At 39.2% G+C, this 24,832-nt stretch overlaps 1 protein-coding gene across 2 annotated transcripts in view; it reads right to left on the bottom strand.

The window, feature by feature from the left end:
• Positions 1–24,832, bottom strand: part of NECTIN3 (nectin cell adhesion molecule 3) — a 123,377-nt gene that overhangs the window by 46,516 nt on the left and 52,029 nt on the right. Inside the window, exons 5-6 of one of the 2 annotated variants that reach the window (XM_034790849.1) lie at positions 19,975–20,126; positions 638–776 (exon numbers count right to left, since the gene is read on the bottom strand). In XM_034790849.1, the coding sequence (XP_034646740.1) occupies positions 638–776; positions 19,975–20,126 (291 nt within the window). Of the gene's footprint in view, positions 1–637; positions 777–7,323; positions 8,733–19,974; positions 20,127–24,832 lie in introns of those variants that run through there. The other variant, XM_034790838.1, reaches the window with a different exon arrangement.

Genomic DNA, 24,832 nt, shown 5'->3' with positions numbered 1-24,832 from the left:
CCCCCCTCAGAACCTCCAACCCCCTCCCCGCTCCTTGTCCCCTGACTGCCCCCTGCTGAGACTCCCACCCACCCTAACTGCCCCCCTAGGACTCTACCTGCTACCTGTCCCCGACTGCCCCAACCCTTATCCACACCCCTGCCTCCAGACAGATTCCCCGGGACTCCAATGCCCCATCCAGCCATTCCCCGCCCTTGACAGCCCCCCCTTCCTCCCCCGAACTCCTGATCCATCAACCCTCCTCCTGCTCCCTAAGTGTTGGTTGTGTTTCGTGTACTAACTTTAACTGCTTCACCAGTCTTTTATATTTTAGTTTTAAACAGATGTTAAAAAGAGTATTGTGTACTACGGCACTTTAAAAAAAATAAACACAAACCTTTTGCCTTCGAAACAGCTATGCTTTTCTAGGGAAAAGACACTTAACATACTTCGTTTAACTATGTTTGTTTTTTCTTTTTATAAATCCTGGTGATTCTGCATTGTTCAATTTCTCAACACCACTTTTGGTTTCAGAGACTGACAGTAGTACATACTAAAGTTTTGTTTCTTACAAAGTAACTATAGCATTTAAGCTACTACAAATACAGCCAAATACTTCATGCTTATTGTTTCTAGTTTAAGAAATTAAGATACTTACACTTTGTCAAGGTACGACGGCCTTTTTTTCTTTGGAGTCAATAGCACTGTCACAAAGATGGTAATGATAAAGAGAGCAAGAACTGCTCCAATTACAGCCCCCGCTACAGCTACAGAAGATGTCTGTTTAAATGGCATATCTGTAATGTAATGCACCACAGATTATCCTTTCCAGGGATTATTTTGTGTTTTCCATCCTCACAAAGCTAGTTATTTAAGCAACATTTTGGAAACTATCATATCTACTTGCATCATCATGCAAAAGCTGTTTTTATAGTCTAAGACGCTCTTTCAAAGTCTTCGTAATCAATGCCATCCGCCCAGCTCTCATTAACTCTTAACAAGATAGTTTGCAGATATGAAAAGGTAGTTTATGAATAAACAAGCTATTTTAAGCCTTTGAGATTAATAAAATCAGTGAAGAAAACAATACAGTAACAGCATGCTTTTTATTAATATTTCAAACCTAAAGGGACAGTGCAATGTACTCAGGTGGCAGCCTTTTTTTTTTTTTTTTTTTTAAAAAAAACCACTGTGGGTTTCAAAAGCTGGGACCACGCAAATTAGTTTTAAAGAAGAAAGACTGCTGGCAGCAGTTAACATGCAAAAATACTAATAAGTTAATACTTACCAAAACCACTCTTAATACCATGTCAACGCCAAGACCGAACGCTTTTAGAAAGCATTAAGAATTTTCAGTGCATGTCTTATTTTGACCAAGTTTAATGAAATTGCTACCCTAAACAGACTTCTAGAAAATTTCCTTTGAGATTTCAAGCAACTCCCAACAACATTAAATATAAGTACTTTATGTGACAACTGACCATAGCTACATCATTGCTGACTTTAATTTCAAATACATGTTTATATCAGACTTAATAGATTTTATCCATTTATTAATAGTTTCAAGTCCTAACTGCTATAGTTGCTCTCATCTCCCCCCAAGTATTTTAGATGTGGTTGGAAGTTTCAAATGGAAGCTTTTCAATTGCAAACACCTTGCCATGTGCAAACTGGTGATTTTGCCCAAGTTCAATAATTGCTCATCATCACAGTAAGCATATCAAAGGTATCAGAGCTGGAAAAAAACCTTCCATAGAGTTTAGAGGGAAAGGGACAGGAATTCAAAATTTAACAGTAAAATATAGCTAAATGTGAGCTTTCAGATCTGGGATAGTTGGTACTAGTTTAGAAAAACAAGTCACTATTAGTGAGCTGAACGGTAAGTGTAGACATGCCCTAAATGTGCATCTTCTAACTGCAGGCTCTTCCCTGACCATCAGCTTACCGGTTATTAAACACATACATTTAGTTTCATTTGAGACAAATTGTAGCATTTCTTACATATTTCATTATAGTTTCAAGCACTGATGTTGAAACTGTACTTTACTGTTACTTCATGCTTGTTTTTAATCATGAAAAATCACCCTTTTTCCATCAGCGAGAGTGGATTATTTTCAATCAGCCAGACTACACTCCCCATAGGAATGTCCTTCCAGTTTCATATTCCACACCATAGAATTTTATGGCACCATTTGGGCCACTACAGTGTAGTTAAAGCTATTAAAAACAAACAAACAAAAAGAAACTTCTGATGCAGCTGTATTCTAGAGATCATGGTCTCAAGTTTGTCTCCTTATCTCTCACAAAGAGACTGCTGGTCTCTTTTCTACAAATGATAGACTTGAGAGAGGTGACCTTTCTCCATATGCATAAGCCTCATATTATAAAAAACGACCACAATGAAAGTCACAATGGTACAATCTAGATTAATTTCCTCCCAAAGCATGGGGCTTTATTTTCTACTTCAAGCCTGAGGTTCCCTCTGCTACTTACCTCTTCTAACCACAAGTGAGCTGGGCACATTCACAATATATTAGCAGCCAGGTTTAAATAGCAGTATGTCTAGAATGCAACAGAACAGTACTTCAGAAACAGAGCTTGTCAGTTTGATTTTGTTGTTATGCACAGAGCCAACCAACCAACTCGTGTGCAAGCACTAATCCAGGGGTTGGCAACCTTTCAGAAGTGGTGTGCCGTGTCTTCATTTACTCACTCTAATTTAAGGTTTTGCGTGCCAGTAATACATTTTAACATTTTTAGAAGGTCTCTTTCTATAAGTCTACAATATATAACTAAACTATTGTTGTATGTAAAGTAATATGTATGTATGTAAAGTAAAATAATTCATTTAAAATTAAATTAAAATGCACAGTGGCCAGGACCCAGGCAGTGTGAGTGCCACTTAAAATCAGCTCATGTACCGCCTTTGGCACATGTGCCATAGGTTGCCTACACCTGCACTAATCCATCTGAAGCGGTGGATACCATGCGTTTTTTTTAATTTCAACTGCCAAACACCTGAAACCGTGACAATCTGGCATTTCAGCTTTTGGCCATCCACTATCCCACTGTCTTTGTACAGCCTTGGACAGACTATGATATGCAAGCTTTCATTCCAGTTTCCCAGACCTCCTGTTTAGCTTCAAGTCCTATTGCTACGCAAGACCCGGCTTCACATCCTGTATATTACCTGTGTACAACTTCCCACGCTTTCTTGGGAGTGTATTATCTGTGTGTACTGCTTCTAGCCTGTAGCTCATGAACCTCAAACTAAGACACCCTTTCTGTTAATCTTTTGCTTCATCCCCATTTTCCTCACCTCTTCGTTATTCATTCAATACCTACTTTTCATCTCAATTCTGTCCCCTTCTCAGGTTCTCCACCTGTAGTCTATGGATAGCTCAATGATTGACAGGAATAAATACTCTTTCATACCACAAAAGGGTCATTTTTATCTCAAGGTTTATCCTAATCTTCAAGACTCTAATTAGCTTTAACAGTTACTCCCACAACCTGAACTCCCATGGTAAGGTACTGGTCTAATGGTTCAGTCCTCATTCACCCATACGAATGCACTGTCTCTGCAAACTCCAAGGCAACATTCCAAGGCTAAGATTCTATTTTTAAATGTGCTGTAGAATCAGGCAACACTGAGATGCAAATTCTAATGGGACTGACAAGCACTAGGATGGAACCAAGGACTTCAACAAGAGAAAGTAAGATGCTACTGCTGAAGTGCTTATCAGACTTGATAGAATTCTTTGCATAGGAAACTGTAGAGCAACGGTCATCAAGACAAGTATTTTAGCCAGCCCCACATGAAGAGTACTATCTCTGGAAAGCCTAAGGACCCAAGTTCTGCTACGATTCTAGCTTCAGGCACTTCACTTTAAAAACTCCAGAGCTCTGATCAATAAGCTTCACTACTTGAAATTCAAGGGTTGATGTTTGACACCCATGCGGAACTGGCCAGAATAAGGTAGTCTTGGTCAAGAAAGGATAACAGCATAGCCATTAATGGTTTTTAGTTTTGTCTCCTAGCCATTTTTGCTGTTAATGACAAGATTAACAAAAACCTAATTATTGAGGATGAACCCTACCAAATTGACGTAACTGAACCCATGTCAGAGGGTATCCAGGATATTAGTACAGTGCAATGTGTCAACTTCACAAGCAATAAATCTTCAACTATTAACTTTTTGGGAAGAAAGCTATTTGATGGAAAGATTTCCAAAGACACTTGAAGTGCCTAACAAACTGTACTGTACATGCCTTGGACTGGGATTTGACCTTCTCCTTGAGTTGGCCTTTAATGGCAGAATTTGTTTTTTCCCCTCGCTGCTTTAAGTCGTCTAGTAAAGATCATAGCTACTGGGTCTGAAAGGCTGCAGGTAGAAGAAAAAAAAATACAGGGTGCTGCTTTTTAATCCCTTGCAGTAAAAGTAACCATTTGAACAATGTGAATATGACTTCACTGATGGAGTATTTTTCAGGCTTTGCATATTTGCAGGCTTTGTTTCATTTTACAGAATGTGAGGGGATATTTTGGCACTATTGGTTCACTAACTGATCCTGCTTTTCTTAAGAGCATCCACAAGCATGCGTCAGATATGTGGAGTGGCTTGCCATGGAGTCACGTTGACCCAGGTGAAGAATTCCGTGGTGTTATTCCCAATCTCTCACACAACAAAGTGGGAGGCAACAGATCAGTGGATAGAGTGGCAGGCAAGGAACCACTGAATACATATGATTGGGAACGTGATAATCACAGGGTCATCTGTGGTGCTAAGCAAGTTTGATCCTAGAGCTTCACTCCATTCTAGAGACAAAATTCCTGGAAAAAATAAAGTGATCTATTTCCCAGGGGACTGTTGGTAGTCAGTGTGCTGATGAGGAATATCTATGGCAGGAGACACTTCCTAGATTGTCTGGTCAGTTAAGCAAAGAAGGCAGCAGGATGAGTCTCAGAGGCAAATACAGAATAACAAACTCCATCACACTGCACTGGTCAGAAATTTTGTTGCGTCATAACTTCTGTCAGAATGAGTTAAGTCATCCAAGGAACTGCTTTTGCTTTCAAGAAAGTAAAGTGTCCAAATACTTAAGAGAACAGTTAACAACATTTATTAACTGAAATGAATGAAGTCATTAATTATTTTAAGTGACTAATTAAGATACTGTTAATAATTAAGGTAGAATTGTCCTTAAGTATCAACCATGCTAATTGCTTAAGTTTCTCTATATACGCTATTTTGAAAGGCAGTTAAATATGTAAAAATAATTTTCAAAGTACTAGCGAGACTGAAACAATTCTAGTTGAAGGCTGATTGTCACCAAAAACCTTTTTTAAAAACTTAATGTACATATATTTGGGTGTGAGCTTTAGCTCATTATTTCATGTCTTTCAATCAGTTCTACACACTACCTGTATTCAAGAACTCAATTTAACAGCAGATGTTTATTTCACACAACTATTCATACTTACAATCAATTCTCTATTTACAGCAAACATACATCAAGTAGGAAACACTGCAACTCTTTTGGAGTCTTAGCTCTACCACCAACCTCTTCAGTTTAAAAATTTTAACTCAAAGTTTAATAATTTAAGATGGTGAAGAACACGTAAGAGTATAGGAAATACCCATCTCTAAATCTCAACTTGTTACAAAAACCAAAACCTACCGAAGGTCCAAATAAATTATCTCACATGGACATTGAGTTTACAGTTAAGGTTCTCTTAAGTGAACTTATCTCTCAGAGACAACAGCAAGTTCTATATATAGAATCTGATCCAGTTACTTCAGTGGGCTTTGGAGTAGACCCTTGTGTGTTATATTTACATGAGTTTACACCTGAGCACAGACCCCCGGCTATTGTGCTAAATTGAGACTTGGTCAATTAATTTAATATACGTCTCACATAGCTCTCAATTATGAACCTAACAAGCCTTAGGAAACTGTTTTAATCTTTATTTGAATGTACTAGTCTACCCTTCATTTTTGAAGACATGCAGTCATTTGGAAACACAGACTACTGTCAACAGCCTAATACAGATACCATATTTGTTGTAAAACTCTAAATACTCTGTCATTTTGCAGTGTTTTTACTACTAAAGGAAAAATTCAAACAAGTAGCCATTAAGCATCCTTAAAATTCTGGCCCAAGTTTGTAAAATTTTTATTTGTGTTGCAATCTCCCCTCTTGTCTCCCCACTCTCCCCTCTCCAAGTTTTTTCATTTCTGGACTTCAACATTAAGGCAAGTTTTCCTGGGTAAGAGTTTTTAAACTCATGCATGTCAAGTTGAGAGCTTAAATTATGATTTCACCACAGAACTGTTTATCACCTCTAATTTTTACAATTTAACTGCTATCAAACTAGATGATCTGAATTAACGTCATTCAGATTCCATTCTATCCATTTGCAAAGCTGAGGTAGTGAACCTACTACTGAAGGAGAGGCAAGGTTGTTCCAGCTCTTGAAACTGACTTCCAAGCATGCAATTTCATTTCTAGTAACCATCTGCTTCTCCTAGCTACAAGACTGCTTACTGTTTTAGTCAACAGTTCAACTTGTTTATTTGCAACAAAGCAAACCAATGCAATACAAACAAACCCAACTGAGTAATACATACAACTGCTGTTCTGGGGATTCCACAGTGTGCTTGTACAAATTATTTTTCAACAGCATTAAATAGCAGTATTTATTTCCCTACTTGCTTTATTTTAAATAGCACTTTTTTTACATTAACCCCTTTTCATAAATATGCATTTTTTAAAATATGCTCAACTCTTAAAAGCAATGATGTAATCACAAAGGATTGTAAAAAATTGCCCTTTACCTTTTAATGTTCTGCACACCATGTTATGCTGTATTCTGCTAGAATCTTAAACTTGTATATCTTAGCTATATTAACTCCATTCGTTTCCCCCATACACTTAGAATTTATAACTGAATTGAGACCTAACCTTGTATTTCCCAATCCCCAGTGAAAACTTTCCAGGCATCTTCTTATTTCTAGTTGAAAGTTCTCTCTCTAAGTTAGGCTTGGTCTACACTACCCCCCTAATTCGAACTAAGGTACGCAACTTCAGCTACGTGAATAACGTAGCTGAAGTTCGAAGTACCTTAGTTCGAATTAGTTCGAACTTACCTTGGTCCACACGCGGCAGGCAGGCTCCCCCGTCGACTCCGCGGTACTCCTCTCGGCGAGCTGGAGTACCGCAGTCGACGGCGAGCACTTCCGGGTTCGACTTATCACGTCCAGACTAGACGCGATAAGTCGAACCCAGAAGTTCGATTTCCAGCCGTCGAACTACCGGGTAAGTGTAGCCAAGGCCTTAGAGAATCAGTTTTTGATCTCATGTGAAGTACAGGACTAACTGACAAATTCTGTACATAGACTGTAATAGAACTTTTTGGAAATGAACTGTAGTGTAAAAAATGGTTCTCAAAAATCAGCTACAAGACAAAACCTTCCATAGAGTCATTGTTATTCCTTAAACTCCTTCACTGAGAATTCTAACTTTTTCAATGCAACGTGTTTTCTTTAAAAGTTACCACTAACTATGCACATCATATTACAGGAAGGCTCATTAAAACAAAGAGGTATTCATTTTTGTGTAGAAAAGTAAAATATACCTTTGAAAAAACAGATTTAAGCAAATCCATGTTTTTGTATGGTAAAAATTACTTTTAAGAATTGAATTTACCTTAGATAAACTTCAGCTTTGAGACTAATTCACTTGTTTGTCTAAAATATATGTGTGTGCGTGTGTGAGATATATATATAAAAACCATATGCTTAACAAAGATTATACTTGATCATAGTCTCAGGTAAACTGTTTTTAAATCACAAAGCCAAGACAGTTGCTTTTTAACTCTAAAGTTGTATGGTAACTTTAATTTAGCACTTGGTTCTTACATGTGCTGTAGACAAATAAAGCATTATGCATCAACATTCCAATATTTTCAAAGACAGTAGTACAGCATTGAAAAATCATAAAGCAGCTCAGATACATTTAACCCAGAATTTTACAATATCAAAAGCTTGAAAATCAACTTCAAAAAGCTTGTTTTTCCTCAAGTAAAAATATAAACAACCTGAAAGTGATCAACTAATGAATGGAACTGTATGAATCAAGTTAAGGTATCAGTGGTTACTACACATACCACTCCTTCCGGGATATTACTGAGCCATCTACATGTGACACAAAGTCTTCTTCATTGTCATCATAACATTCGCCAACCATGTACTTCATTCCCAGTGTTCCTCCTTCATAATAATCCATTGGTCTTTCATAGCGTTCTTGGTACCTGTTAATATGGTCTACATTGTTCCACTCTGGTTTGTCTGGGTCTTCTAAATAATCTTTTGATATTAGACTGTTCACTGGATGTTTTATTTCTTTTTTTATACTGTCAGGGTAAGAATCCACATCATCTGACTGGAGAACATCTATTTGAGACTCTTTTTGCATATCTGATGGTGGAATGTAGTTCTTAGCAAAGTAGTCACCACGGAACGTCCGTCTTCTCCTATAGCAGATAATTCCAACCAAAACACTTACAAGCATCAGAAAGAGCGCCCCACCCACTGCACTAGCGATGATGATACCCCAATTGTCTTCCTGCATTGCTGGCAAGGTTGATGTTGGAAAATGTATTAGTTTTGGTTCTGTTGCTAAACCTGTGATGCCATCAGTTGAAGGATGCCATAGAATCGTGGGTGGTCGTGTAGTAGTAGTAGGAGGATCTAATGGAAAGAGGAATAGGGTAGACAAGACACAGAAAAGGCAAAGAATGTCAATGCAAGCTAAATCAGTAAAGGGTTTATAAGAAAGCCAAGTTGATGAATATGTAAATATGTTGTTCTCTACTAAGAGACAATAGTTTTTCATTCTTAAATTTCTAAGAAGTTTGAGCACTTAAAGTACTTTTGCAATACAGATGATAGTTTTTCAACTAATTCTGAATTGGCTTCTGTGTATTCATTTTGGGCTACAGGATAAGCAGAGTGGGGAACTGCTTTTGTACCACAAAAACAATCACTGTCAAATTTTAAAATAACTATTAATTCTCATGAAAGAACGGAGAAGTTCCTTTTCAGTTTATGTAGATTGTATAGTTTACTATTTCCAACCAGTTTGATCTCATCCATGGAGAATATTATCTACCGAAAAAAAACAAACAAAATAAAACCAACCACTAACCAATTCCTCAGCCAAAGGTAAGAAATATCGGTTGAAAAATTAATACTGGCGAAGGACAAACAGTGTCTTCACTTTTAACTTAAACTTTTATTAAATTTTGAAATTGTTCAGTGCATTGAAACAAACTCTTGAAGAATGAAAAACTATACATTGTGTGCTAAGTTAGCAGAAAGTAAGCAATTGATTTTAATTATTCTCCCCAAAACGTTGGCTGTGTTAATAGAACCTCAACAGCCTAAGAGGGGATTGGTGAAGGAACTCAAAGTTAAATTATGTTATGCAGATTCTAGTTATGAATTTTCTTTTAAGAGAATGATGTCAGTGTAACAATGCAACTTTATATTTTAAACCACTGTTTTAGAAAAATATTCTACAGAAACCAGTTGAACAAAGTCACTAAAAATAGTTTTCTGCAGTATGTAATAAATAGTACATCGATTGGTTTAACTCGTTTTTAAGCAATTTTTTTTTTAATTCCCAAGTTCCCTGTCTCCTTCCTAATTGCATACATTCTGAATTTTATCTTGTTTTCTCAAAGGTATGCACTGAAACATCACCTGTACAACCCCAGCAGCAGATTTTATGAGACCTTTTTTCTTTTGATTTTCTAAGTCAACTGGTGATGTACACGCTTCTATATGTAAGAACCATAGGGAGTCATGTAAGACTCTGCAAGTGGTTTAAAATGAAGTGACTTCATGATCTCTTAAATTGCAAAATCACAAATAATATACTAAGTGTTGTATGAAGTAGTAGCTTATCACCAGCTGCAAGCTTAACTTAATTCATCCAAGAGTTTTTAAAACTGAAAAATTTTGACTCATGACTTCAGTTTACATTTTAGAGAGAATATTAAAAAACCTGCTTAAACGATACCTAAGTATCAAGCTATCTTTAACTCATTCTTAACATGGTTTGTTACTAATGAGGCAACTAAACACCAATAATGAAACTAATGAGACTGGTTAAAGTAGCATTTAAGCTACTCAGCCTGAAATGGTAGTGACTGAACACACAAAACTAGAAGTAAGATCCAAAAAATTCAGTCCCTCTGACAAATGCAATGTTTACAGGCTCTTATTGAGCAATGTTTTTCCATTTTTTTTTTAAAAAGGCACTACTAACAATTGTGTAAAATCGGTTATACAATTCTTACGCTACGTTGAATAATTTATCTTTTCAATGCACACAATACTTACTGCAATTGATTTATTCATTTGCATTTCATGTATTGTGTCATGTAACAATTTGTGTTGCCAAGTTCTGTTCAATATATTTACTGCTAGTTTTGTAAAAAACATCTTTTGAAAGCAACAAACTGAGACCCACTACAGTCCTTGGTTAACACGTCTATATATAAATTAAGTGAATTTAAGATAAGAAAGGAGAGAAGATGCACTAAAGTAATGAACAAAAGGAATTCAGATTATGATTTTAGTGATCCAGAAGTTCAACCTGAAGTGGAAAAAAAACTTTGTTTCATCCTATAAAGGAAAAAGGATAGAGGTTTTAACCACCCCAATTTACCAGGATCATCATCATCCTTAGATTTAACGGCAGAGATTGAAATCATTCCCCCCCCCAAATCAAGGCTGACAACTGTTTGTTCTATTAAAGAAATAAAGGTTAGATTCATAGCTACAACACTTCAGATAGCATCAGAACCAGGTAATGGGGGCAAACTCAAGTATTTAAGAAATAAAAGAGTGCTATAATCCTTCCTTAGTTCTCCTCGCCAGAGAGAATGGTTTTCTGAAATGTCATCCTTTAAATTTTTCCATTTGTGTTCAGAAATAAGCAATGCTTGCTTCCTGGAACGCACTTTCCAATTGCCATGAAGTAAAACCTGTGTTAACTGCAGATTTTTTGCTTCAATTGATTTATATAGTGTTAAGATATAAAATATTCTTAGTTGAAAACCTGAACTAGTGAGATTAATTTGAATATGTAATACGGTAGACAAGTTTCTTTATGTTATATTCCACAACCAGAATGTCTAAAAGGATTGCAAGAAGTAGCTCTCTTAAAGTGTTAATTGAAATAGGATTATTGCCTCAATTTTCATTTATGTATGTTCAAGTCTCTAGAAAATATAATCCAGAACACTTGTACTTTGTACCTACTTTTATCTAGGAGCCACTTATTTTGGAGACCTGACAATTCATACTGTTAACAAGCAACAGCTATTAATGCTTCTCTAGTATTTTCTAAAATTGAACTCTAATGTCTTAAATGTCCTTTTAAATTTAACTTTTTCTGAAATAAAAAAAGGTACAGCCCTACCCCTTCCATCCCCAACTAAAATGTCAAGGCCAGAATTTCTCCACTGTTGCTGCTGTCATAGCTCAAGGCCAAAACTTCCAGAAGCAAGCAAGCACTATTTTTTTTTGGTTAGCAAACTACAGACATCTCATTTCCAGGAAAGTATCTCATACCCAACGCAGTGAAACAGTATTCCATATTGAACACCTGAACATTGAGGCACACAAAATAATTAATCCATTTTGACAAACTTGGCCTAAGACAGTGGCTCTCAACCTTTCCAGACTACTGTACTCCTTTCAAGGGTCTGATTTGTCTTGCGTACCCCAAGTTTCACCTAACTTCAAAACTAATTGCTTACAAACTCAGACATAAAACTGCAAGTGCCACAGCACACTATTACTGAATAATTGCTTGCTTTTTCATTTTTACCATACAACTATAAAATAAATCAACTGGAATATAAATACGGTACTTGCATTTCAGTGTATAGTATATAGAGCAGCATAAACAAGTCATTGTCTGTATGAAATTTTAGTCTATACGGCCTTTGCTAAGTGGGCTTTATGTAGTCTGTTGTAGAACTAGGCAAATATCTAGATGCGTTGATGCACCCCCTGAAAGGCCTCTATGTACCCCCAGGGGTACACACACCCCTGGTTGAGAACTGCTGGCCTAAGAGCTTCTAACTTTTATTTCCACTTCAGCACATGCTAACTAATGAAGTAATACAGTTAAGTTTATATAAAGCTAATGATCTGCCTCAACTCACTTATTTGTGCCTCCCCTAGTTTACAGTCTAGAACCCCAAATAAGCACCTTCAACTGAATGTTTACAATTGAGTATTATGGTTTCTGTTCAATTTGTCTTTCAAGAATGAGACATTTCTGGCCTGATAATTTTCTCTTAGCAGCTTCTCTCCTCATTTAAAATAAATAGATAATGCCTCTCACCTGTGGAATTCTGAAATGATCCAAAGTTGTTGCTTTAGACTCCAGGATTAAGCTGCACCCTTCAACTCAAGCCACTAGAATTCTTCCAGAGCTGTAGGAACACTCCAGCAACCAATTAACAGCAATCAGATGGTAACCTTAAGGTAATTAAGGTTAAGTCTCTCGAGAAAAAATTCTATTTCTTACTAGACTCAAGGTGGGCTGAACAAGGAGACAAGCTGCTAACAGAAAGAAAATCATGTAACACTCATTTCTCATTCTGCTGCATAGCTTCTCTCCTCATAACAAAAAGAAAGGTAGTAAGCAGTGATTCAAAGAAATGGGGTGGTGGGCAAGAAGCAAAGCAAATTTTTAAATTATTACGATAGAATAGGAAGAAGCACAAGTCCCTCCTACCCATGATATAAAGCAAAAGCTTTATATAGTTTAAGGAATTATCTAGGAACTACCCCAATTGCATCTTCCTACCAAAGGGTGCCTCCAATGTAATCAAAACCTACTTTGCAGATCTTCCCCAGATGAAACTCAGATACTCACTTCCCAAAATGTCACCCGATGTCCTTGTACAGGAAGTCTGGTTCTTTCCATAAATCATTTCCCAGACACTTGACATGCCAACTAATTCAATTTTTTATCATTTTACCTAGAAGCACTCTGTACATCTCACTTCAATCAAAATGCCGGGGCCTTTGCGCTTCACAGTACAAATATGGTGTGTATGCTTGAGATATCTTTAGAGCTCTAGGAATGCCTAGCTATGCCTTCGCATCTTCAAATGTACTGCTAAAGACTGGAAGAAAACAATGGGACAGCCATTTCCCAGGATCTGTTCGAAGAATTTACCTTGGGTAGAAAAGTTTCTGAACTACAAGTAACTTACTGGGGGGTTGCTTTTTGTTGGGGTTTTGGGAGGCTGTCAGTGCAGATCCCACCGTACATGACTTTTTATTTTTAATTAACACTGTCCATGAGGGCTGCACATGTGCCCCGTGCCGCCTCATGCTCCTTTGCCAGGGCATAAGGAGTGGAATGGTCATGACCCTCCCTCAGGTCCCTTATAACTCGAAGCCCATGGTAGCTGAAGATTGAAGAAATGGGTGAAGAACAGGTCATGGGACCCATGCTGATAGCAGCAGCAGCAGCAAAGTAAAATGGTTACTTAACTGATAGTAACTTTAATTCTCTTAAGTATTTGTCCATCGGTTCTGCTCTTGGTACGCATGCCCCAAGAGAGTGTTTTTATCATTAACAGCATTGTTCTGTTGGGGCTGTGCCGGCACTGTAAGAGTCCTCACAACCATCGTTGCCAAGGACACTTCTACTGCTCACAGATCCTTTGCCAATAAGAACTGGAAGTGTTTGGACTCCTTAACTGCAATAGACATGTCATCACCAACTTGGAGTCTAACACAGCTTCCTAGGAATTTGATGCTTTGTGTCAGTCAGTGTGGATTTGTCTTGATTGACCTTGAGGCCGAGGGAGGCTAAGAGGTCTAAGGTCTTTTAATTTTAGTGTTTGACCCACTGTGGAAAAACACCTGTCAGCCAGCTTCATGGTACAGACTCCCTAGGTATGCTAACACTACACACAGGCCCTTGATAAAATACCTGAAGGGCCAAAGACAGAGTGAAGGGTAGAACACTGTACAGATAGTGGACCTCTCTACTATGAACCACAGAAACTGCTGGGAGGATTAAGATGTGGATATAAAGCGTCCTCCAGGTACAGCACCACAAACCAATCCTTAGGATCCAGAGAGGGGATAGAAGAATCAAGGGTGACCATCCAAACATGCAATGACAATGAAGGCATTTAAACATCAGTGGTCTAGGATAGGTGTCCACCCACCTTTTTACTTTGGAATCTATTACTAATTGGAGTACATGCCTTTCCCTCTGAGTTTCCTCCTCTACCACTCCGAATTTTGACAAGAAGTCTACTTCCTGTTCTAGAAGCATCTCATGATGAAGGATCCTTGAAGAGAGATGGGGATAAGAGTAGGGGTCAGAGTAACATACAACTAGCTATAACACTCATTTACTATCTTGAGGTCCCAGTAGTCCGAGGTAATCCCAGTTTAAGTTTCTTTGAATTAACAGGGGCAATTGCCAAACAGAAAAGGGGATGGATGCCTAGGTAGTCCAGCCAGGATCTTAACTATGCCATCAAAACTATTTCCTGAACACTTGTCCCTCCTGCAGGTCTGTTAAGAAGATGGTGAATGAGCATCATGGATTAAGTCACTGGTGTTTCCTAGATGGCTCTGGAGGGATACAGGCCACAAGTCAGGGGACTATTATCTGAAAGAGGACTGAAGCATTTGAGGCTTATATGCAGAAGCTGGGATATACATAAAGCCTTAGAGAAAGGGCTGTTGCTCTCCAATTTCTTTTATAGTGCATTGCCTCATTTGTGATCATGCTGAAGAGCTAATTTCCTTGAAACGGCAGTGTTTTCTATGGTCGCTTGGACCTCAGAAGGGATGTCTACCATCTGAAACCAGGACCACCATCTCATGTCACTGCAGTTACCATGGTCCTAGCTGCCAAGTTCACTGCATCCAATGCTGCCCAGAGCACCATTGTAGTGGTGAGCTGCCCTTCAGTCACGGAGGATCTTAGCTGCTCCTGATATTCATTGTCCGTTAATTAGAAGAGTTAATCCCATATAAGACTTGTAGTTTGCCAGGAGTACATGGTAGTTAGCAACTCCGCATTAGAGACTTTGAGGAATATACTTTCTCTGACAAAGTCTAGTTTCTCAGGATCCTATTCTCTGATCATCAGCCAAGTTTGTTCTGAATTTTCCTGTGCAGCTTGGACTATGACCCAAGGCACTGGAAAAGTTATTCAAATCCCTTTGCCAGCACCTGATATCTCCTATCTGCATGTTGTAAGCTTTACAGTTGCTGCCTTGTGAAGGGGATGCTTACTTCCGTATTTTTGCAACCCACAGACTCTCAAATTTGCATGACTTACCTCCGTGAGCAGGCTGAGAGAGGTTCCATGCTCCTGAGAAAGCCTTGCTGTGGCAGAGCTGTGGCTTCAGACAGGAATCAAGACTCCCGCCCAGCTTGTCCAACTCAAAGCACCACACCCTGCCATTAAGAGCTTGCCCTCTGATGTTCCAGAAAAGATGCACCTCTTAGACTTTACTCCAGGCTTGCAGAGCTATTCCTAGAGTTGTGGAGGGAGCAGAGAACTTGCTAGATAGATGCTGTACTGGAGAAACCAGAAAACTACACCCTTAGTGCTCTGATCATCTCTAATCTGAGGAGAGAGAGACCAGTGCTAGAAGATTACAAAAATCAGAGAAATACGAGTAAAAATGTAAACCAAGTGGATGGGACAAAATGAGTTCCAGCAAAAGTAGCATAATTTCTGGTGGCCTGAGTTTAAAGGCAGGCTTCAGTTCTCGAACCTCCAGCAACAGTGGAGTGCCTCTGAATTCCAGCTGAAAGGCATTACTCATTTGTGTGAAGGAGAAGCTGTGCAGCACTAGACATTGTTTCTGCTATGAGCTCTTTACTGTATCTAACCACAAAAACAAATAAATAACCCCACACACCACACAAACTTACATTAAGGCATTTTAGTGCTAGATATGTGATCAGGTAAAAATCCTCAAACTTTAAGCTCAGTTCCAAATCCCTTTCATCTTCCTACTTTAGGAAACTGCACAGAAACAGATCAACTTGATGTTTAATCTGATTTTCACTTTTCTTGTTTGTTTATTTATTAAGTTTATTTTTTAATGAAATTCTTAGTCTACAGAAGTTGACAAATAGGACTTAATACTTCTATTGACAATTGTATCTACCTCAATTTACCTTAGAATATATATTTGCAAACATATACATTAACACCCAAGCAATTTCTTTTGTACTCGCTGTATAGCTCAACAACCTTTCAAATTTCAGTTAGATATAACTTTTTTTTTTGGACAAGCAAGTAAGGTGTGCTTTTCCTTAAGTCACCATCATGATGACTGTTTACCTACAGATTAATGACTGGCTGGCAAGTTTTTCTGACCTTTCTTCCAGACTAGTATGCACTGTTGAGATTTTAAGCTTTTTTTTTATAATCAGTTGGAAGATTTGGTCAGGCATGTTAAGATCACTGAAATAGTTTAAGATATAGTTAATACAGATTTTTAGTGAGAAAAAATCCCATTTGAAAGTCTAAGAACCCTGGTTACCTTTGAAATGAAAAAAGGGGAGCAAAGTAATTTTATAATTTTGTGGTTATTTCACTTTACGAAGATTGCAGCCACATTATGCTCAATGTGTCTAAACAATAGATGCAATCTATTCATTAAAAACCACAGTAACTAGTTTTTCAAGCTCAACTATATTTAAACGTTCAGATTCTATGCATTATAATCTGTAACAGCAAATGCAATTTCTTTTTAAAATTTACAAAAAAAATTATGACAGTAGGTATCAATATGTTTTCCCCTCTTTACAACAGCCCAATTTAAATGGATATTTTTAGTGGTTTCGAGTTCACTTTTGAAATCATCAGAAAACCTATTGTAAGATTTGCTCTTGAGCCCGCTGTGATATGTTTACAAAAGCCAGGAAGTGGAGAGACTGAAAGGAGAACCTGTGTCTTGTTTTAAGAATGGGAAATCAATCTATGCTTTCAGGTTGGAATTAATGTGTTTTCATGTTGTACTTCTGAATACATTTGTTCCTTCTGGATTTAGCTACTCCTCCCATATGTCGGCCAAGATACTGTCAATGGTCTATTACAGTGTTTCCCAAACTTGGGATGCCACATTGGCCTGGAGCAGTGAACCGCGGCCAGTGAGAGCCGCGCTCGGCCGAACCTGCGGACAGGGCAAGTAAACAAACCGGCCAGGCCCGCCAGGGGCTTTCCCTACACAAGCAGCGTCCCAAGTTTGGGAAACACTGGTCTATTATAAAGATTTGGGTTTTGTTTTTGTTTTTTAAACTTTTACTATACCACTGAGGTAACTAATTTCCTAACGTAGCTCACGTGTCACTTTTTCCCCCACGATATCCAGTGTTAACTGGTGACATGTGAGCTCAAAAGGCAATGCTGGACTTAAGTGTTAAGTTAACTTAAAGGCAGTTCAGGTACTGCTGAACTGCTTTTATTTCAAGTATCATTGCACATATCTTGTCATAGTTGAGTTTTGTTAAATTCAATGCTGTAATCAGACTGATTCACACTTAATGGGGATCGTCAAGCAGTTGAAGATTCTGCAGCAACTTCATTTTAGTGTACTGTTTAAAAAAGTTCAAGTTTCATCTTTCTTGCAATGCTGCTAACAGGACAAAAATTTGTATTCATGCCTGAGAGATGTGTAGTATAAGTGAGCTGTTAGTTTTATTGATAAAATGCAAAGATTCACTTGAGTACAAAACCATTTCAATTTTTCAAGAGTTTTCGTCTTCAGTAGCTTAAAGTGCTATAGGTAAAGCAATTTTTAAAAATGTTTTTATGCCATTAAGGTAGGTTAAAATAAAAAGTTACTGCAAAAATCATGATCAGAAAGTATCAGTAACTCTAAAACATCAATGCTTTTAATTAAGTTAAAATCTTTTCCTTTATATACCTTGTATGTCTACTTCCAGCTGATTTCTTCTGCAATAGTTAACAAGCAACTGAACAGATTTAAGGATTACAGTTCCCATTCATACATGTTAGGTATTCTTGTCATCAATTCTTCAAGGACTAAAATAGTTCTGAACTACCATTTTAACAAAATAACCACCTCTGTTTAAATGGTTTATCTGATTTTAAATACACAGGAAGGTTTAAAAACCTTAATAGGTTTGTACAGTTTTTCCAAAGCTTTTTAGTTAACCTTTCCAATTAAGCATTAGCTGTCTTCAGTAACATAACAGTTCAACTAAGACAAAAAAGCAGAGTATAACAGAACAATTTACAGGTGATTTATTCTCATGAAGATAACTGATACTTAGGACAAATTTATTTTTTTGTCACCGAGTTGTATATGCATACTTATGAGCTTCTTCAAATGTTATTTTCATAGGATTTTTTAACACTGCAATATTTTGCATAACGTTTATACAAATTTAGTTACAAATATTGAAATTCCATCTTTGACAGTATTGTTTGAATTCTCCCCAAGCCAGATTAAGGTGTACTGAGTTCAATATTGCTCACCTTTTCCTGCTATTCCCATTGGATTATAGTCAACCTGCTCTGAAACATACCAGCATGTGCCACGCTGCTATGAAGTAGTGAAGCCTGCTCAAGTACGTAATTGGTATACAGAGGGTGTGACCTCAAAATGTTTTACATGTACATTGTTTGGTGCCATCTTGCTCAATTTCATTCTCCATTCACAGCCTCCAAGAAGGATAATTTTTCTGCTCCAATAGCCAAAGAGTCATTTACTTTACTACTCACTCTCCGTGGTCTACAGGCTGAATCAGTAGTTATCACTTGCCACCAGCATAGTAGCTACTGAGATAAGAATGGATTCAGACCTACCATGAAGATTGGCCCTCGAGAACGTAGAAAGAATATAATGAATTTATAGTTGATGTTCTGAATACTGCTACCACCCGTTAATTGAAACATTTGTACCTATTGATAACATTAAGTAATTCCATTTAATTTACCCCCATCATCATGATAATATTATAATATTAGGTCTCAGCTCTACTTTTGATGTTCTTACATATCTTCATAAGCCATGGTATCCTTTCAATATGCTGCTATACTCAAAGGAACATATACTATGTTAATATGGCACTTTTGTCTGCTACTGAGATTCTTTATCATAGCCAGCACTGTAATAAGTGCTTTCCTGATTTAAATACTAACAAAGTCCGCCAGCAGCTGTGGCAATACCCGACCCACAAGAGACCACCACACAGATGGGAAGGGGCAGGTGGAGCAATGTGCTCTAACCATTTCTGCCCCCTGTAATTAGATTTATGCTTGCTTATAGGAGTGTATGAGCAGTGAGAGGCATCACTGTTATTCTGACCAGCTCAGCTGAGGATAAAGGAATAAAACCAGACTCCCTCTCCCTCAGGAAAGTGTTTTAAGTCTGGGTTTTATAACATTTCTTTTCTCCCCCTAACTCTGCAATTTTATTTAATTCCTTACCAGATAAAATCTCTTCCATTAGTCAACTCATCTCAAATTAGGTAGCATGGATGTTGTCAACAATGCTGTCTTCACCAAAGAGGGAGGGAAACACTTGCTCTTAGGGGGCGTAGGGTTTACTTCCTTATCTGTATTACCATCACTTAGAGCTGGTATAGAGTTTCAGACACTACTGTGGTCCTTTTAATTACTACAATTTACAGACAGCATGCATGACAGAACAATGATATTAGCCCCTTGAAATAGTATCAGTACTAGTAGGGTAATGTTTATTTCCATTTGTCCTTCCCAGTTTTATATTACCTTTAATCGAAGACTGAGTTTTAGGTAACCTGTTATATAACATGGCTAAAAAAAATAAAAAATAAACACACATTCAACTAGACACCTAGTCCAATTTCTGACACAGTATTTTAAACAGAGCATATTAGGAAGGGAGAAACAACAACAACTCACCCAATATGTAGATAGTCTTTTGATCACTTCTTTGTCCAAGGGAATTGGTCACCTTACAGACATAAGTCCCAGTATAATTGTAAGTCAATGGACTGTTGAAATGCAGAGTATTATTTGAAGATATTAAACCTTCAGGCCATTGCCCATCCAACCTGAATTAGACAATATTTGGAAGCAGTGTAAGCATTCTCAGAATTTACACAATGAAATTTAAATGCAAAATGTATTATCTGAAAAAGTTCAACTATAATTATTTTCTGTTTAAAATAGCTTGCTCTGTGGAATGCAATTATTTTGGTACATTATTAAAGCCCTTTCAGTTAAAGGAACAATATCAATGTCAAGTCAATTTGTTTGTTTCTATTACAAGCCTGTTGGAATTTTGAATCTTTTACTCCTGGGAGAATTCTGTGCCACTGTGCATGCACAGAATTTATGTCCCCCGCAGATTTCTTTGTTTCCCCGCAGATAAACGCCTTTCTGATGGAGAAGCAAAGGGAAGCCATAAGAGCGGTCACGCAACCCTCCCCAGCAGTACATTTCGGGTGCTCAGGGCAGCCGGCAGAGGTAAATCACTATGGGGAAGGGGGCGGGACCGGGGAAGACCCAGTTGGTGGCTCCAACCCTGTGCCTGGCTCAGCTGCTAATCCCGGCTGAGCTAGGGAGAACAGGCCTTCCTCTTTCTCTGCATGGCATCTGGGGTCATGTCAGATCCACCCCCAGATTTCTCCCCCGGCTGTAGGAAGCTCTGCAAACTCACTCCTCTCCCCCTACCGCCCCCCATACTTCCTGTACCCATCGCTCCTCAGCTGCAGAGGAAGGGATCACTGTACAGGGAGCTGCTCCCCCATCCACCCAATCCCCGTGCATCCAGACCCCCTTATATCCAGAACCCTCCTGACTAGGCCCACTCCCCCTGCACCTGGACCACCCAACAACCCACCTGCACCTGGATCCCCACCCTACCAAGCCCCAACCAGCTGCACCTGGATCCCCACCCCACTGAACCCAACGCCCCCAGCATCTAGATCACCCCATTAAGCCTCCCCACAGAGTTTTATCACCCCCATCTCACAAAGAGCCCCCTACCACCTTCACCTGGACCCTTCCGCAGAATTCCATTAACATTTCACCCAGAACCCACCAACAAGGCCCTGGGCATCCAGATGCTCCCCGCACCCAGATCCCCCACTAAGCCTCCTGCACTCAGATTGCCCCACACAGAACCCTCTCAACCCACACTTGGATCCCCCCACATTAAGCCCCTCCACACTTGGATCCTGCCTGCCCACACCTGTGGCACCTGGCACATAGGGGCAGGGCTCTGGGGTGTTTCGAGGGCACACCTAGTCCTTGCACTATGTCACGGCTGGGTAAAGCCTCACCGTTGAGTCAGTTTCCCGGGGGGCAGGTGGAGTTGCACAGTGATCTTCCACCTCTGTGCAGCCAGTGACCTGTGCTCCCCATGCCATGCTGGAGCCTCCACATTTGAGGAATAAAATTTGCAGAATTTTAAAATATTGTGTGCAGAATTTTTTGGCGCAAAATGCCCTCAGGAGTAGTCTTTTGTGCTCTTCTGCAGGTTTATAGGCTGTGAATAAATTATCTTCCTTCTTTTTCAAGTAAGGATTGGATGGACACATTTTCCAAAAACTATTCCAAGAATGAGCAATCTTAAAACAGACCAACTTAATCACCAGTTTAGCTCCAAATCACACCAGTGGAATTAAGTTAAGGAATAACGTGGTCTGAAACTAAAGCAAAGTTCTGTCAAATTTTTAATAAAAGACTTCTTACTAGTAACAATATGGTTTTACTGCCAATAACACAATTTAAATAATTCAGGCCTTCAAATCACCATTACTGGAAGTCTGAGACTCAAAGTCAGGATAATACATTTGGGCTTAATAAGACCTGAATTTATGTCTCAGGATTTATCTGAAAGTTTAGACTAGGGAGCAATATTTTAAGAAAAACAGATGATTGTAGAAACAAAGTTACAAAGCCTAAAGGACCACCTACAGCTCCTTATCTTGTTAGTACAGGCAAGGTTGATGCAAGTGAAAATGCCTGTCTTCCATACTATCTATAGAGGAAGAGACCGGGACTAATATCAAGGGCCTACAACTCAAATGTGTGGAGAAGGAAGAGCTTTCTGAGTATATTTGCAGCATTCAATGTAGTGCTTAACACTAACTCATTTGTATCTTGAACAGCCTGTATGATTTCATATATGTATTGGCTCTGCCACCTGTTTTTTGTTAATTTGCTGAGAGACTTTCATTTAGGGGCATCTTTAAATGATCCTTCACTGCTAATTAAGAAATCAGATGGTTTCAGGGCATAGAAGGGTTACAACTAATCAAAAAGGAGAGGAGAGGTTACTTACCTTGTACAGTAACTGGAGTTCTTTGAAAGGTGCCCCCATTCTTTCCATGGGTGCTCCATATCAGGATATGCGCATGCCCTTGCTCTCGATAGGAGTTTTCAATCAACAGTGTCTATGAATCCACATCGGAACCCTAAACACCTTGTGCCTTGATTCAAGAATATATAAGGAGGGGCACACCCAATGCCAGTGCAGTTTCTCCTCAACCACTAATGTTTCAAGAAAGACTCCGAGACAGAGGGGAAGGACGGTGAGTAGTGGCACACCCTTAGGGACATACCTCTGGAAGAACTCCAGTTACTGTACAAGGTAAAGAAAGAGGAGAGATTACCTGAGTAGTGTCCCTAGGGGTGCTCCATGTCAGCAGACTCCCATCATGGAACGGGTGCCGAGGAAGTGGATTCAGTATGGATCACAGGACAACATCAAAGGCCATGTCAGTCCTGGAGGCAGGCATGAAAGAGGGTAATGCTGGTAAAACATGGGTGACAAAGACCAGGTGGCTGCCCTGCAAATGTCTGAAATGGGTATATATTTGAAAGGGGCTAGATTGAGACCTGGTGGAATGAGCAATAACTCAGGGGAGGAGGGTGGATTAACAATGAAACTTCATAGCATGAGAGGATGCAACCTGCAACCCATTTGGGCAGACTCTGGGTGCAGATCAGATTGTCCCCTTTTATTCCTTCTGCAACAGAGATGAAAAGTCTAGGGGAAACCCAAAAGGGCCTACTCTTGTCAAGGTAAAAGCCAAGAGTTCTTTTAACACCAAGTGTATGGTGGCTCACTACTTCTTTCTAAGAGCGAGGCTTGGGGTAAATACCAGTAGGTTAATCTCCTGCTTAACACGCAATTCAGAAGAGACTTAAGAAGTAAGTCACCATCTTGGTAGAGCACTGTATTTGGTGGGTCCACCATCAAGGTTCCAAGCTCTTACCCTCCTGGTCGAAGTAATGGTTAGAGGAATAAGGTCTTAAGGGCCAATTGAATGAGGTAACAACACTCCATAGGTTCAAATGGAGGTTTCCTCGAAGCACTGAGAGCTAAAAATGAGGTCCCATGCTCGTGTTAGTTCCTGGATAGGAGAGAAGAGGTTGAATAGGTTCTTGATAAATTTTGCAGTGCAGAACCTTTGTATGGGAAGGTGGTCCTTGCCTACCACAAAGCACAGGAATTGCTTGGGTGAGGGATGAATGGTGACATGGAAACAAGAATTCTGAAGGCTGAAGGAGTAAAGCCTCCCAGACAGAGAGAATTATTATTCCTAGGGTCATATTCTGAACTATCAGGAGCGGATGGAGATGTTTTAAGTCCTGAGGTCCAGAATTGGTGGCCTCCCCCCACACCTCATTTTTCTTCTGGACAAGAAAATACCAAGAACAGAATTCTATCCTGATGAAACCGAATCCTTTCTCAATAGAGTCTCACAGAACAAGTTCAATTTCCCCCCTGAGCCAGGAGGAATTTTACCTCTTGCCTTAAGAAGTCTTTGTGAGAAGAGTCCCTAAAGAGGAATGGGGTGGTAAGGAGTTGGACTGGATGGAGAAGCCTGTGAAAACTGCTTCTAGGATCCATCAGTCCAAAGTGATGAGCTCCCAGAAAGATAGGTAATAGGAGAGAGAATCCCCATAAGGATGGGAGGGGAATAAGTGCAATATAAGATCCACAGCAAGTAGTAGTTTACCCCCTTCAACCAATGGGTCAAAACAGACACTTTGAAGAAGTCACTGGCTGGGAGATTGCTGAAGATGCCTAGAGAACTTAGTTCTTCAGAGAATGGAGGGACCCATCCTGGTTGTCACTCAACAACTTGGGGGCCCTCAAAATTAAGGTCCTCTATAGTATTTTGTTCCTCCCGGAGAGGCCTGAAGACCACAGCCAGGAAGCTTGGCACATAACTACTGCCATAACCATAGAACATAGAACTGACAATTGCACAAAGCCTGGAGAGATGCATTGGCAACTGTTTGACCCTCTGTAATGAGGGCCTGAAATTGTTCTCTCTGCTCCTGAGCCACAAATGCAATAAGATGAAAATTTTTAATAAAGTGAAGTCCCATTTAGCCACCAGGGCTTAACAACAGGCCACTCTGAACTACCAGGAGGCCAAGTAGCAGCTCTTACAACCCAGCAGATCCAATCATTTCAGCTCCTTGTCCGATGATGTTGAACAGGACTAATGCGGTCTGTTCCATTTGTTAGCAGCCTTGACCACCCGAGAATAAATACTGAGCCTCTGGGAGGAATGTAATACTTTTTGTAGACTCATCTATACAGAAGTGCAACAGTGGCTGAAGTTCACTGTACTTAGAATAGAATAAGCAAAGCTTCACAGATGGGCAAGACAATCTTGCCCTGAGGTGAATGTAGGTTATCCAACAAGGAGTATCAGGAAATCCAACTCTCCTTTACCAGGACTTGTAAGGTGCCTGCTACCCTTTTCAGGAATCTTGAAAGGCCTTAAAGTCA

The sequence above is a fragment of the Trachemys scripta genome, chromosome 1 (genome assembly GCF_013100865.1).
Source record: "Trachemys scripta elegans isolate TJP31775 chromosome 1, CAS_Tse_1.0, whole genome shotgun sequence".
NCBI classification, from domain to species: Eukaryota; Metazoa; Chordata; order Testudines; family Emydidae; genus Trachemys; species Trachemys scripta.
Note: the sequence above shows the minus strand (reverse complement) of the source record. Positions and strands in the feature narration are given on the sequence as shown.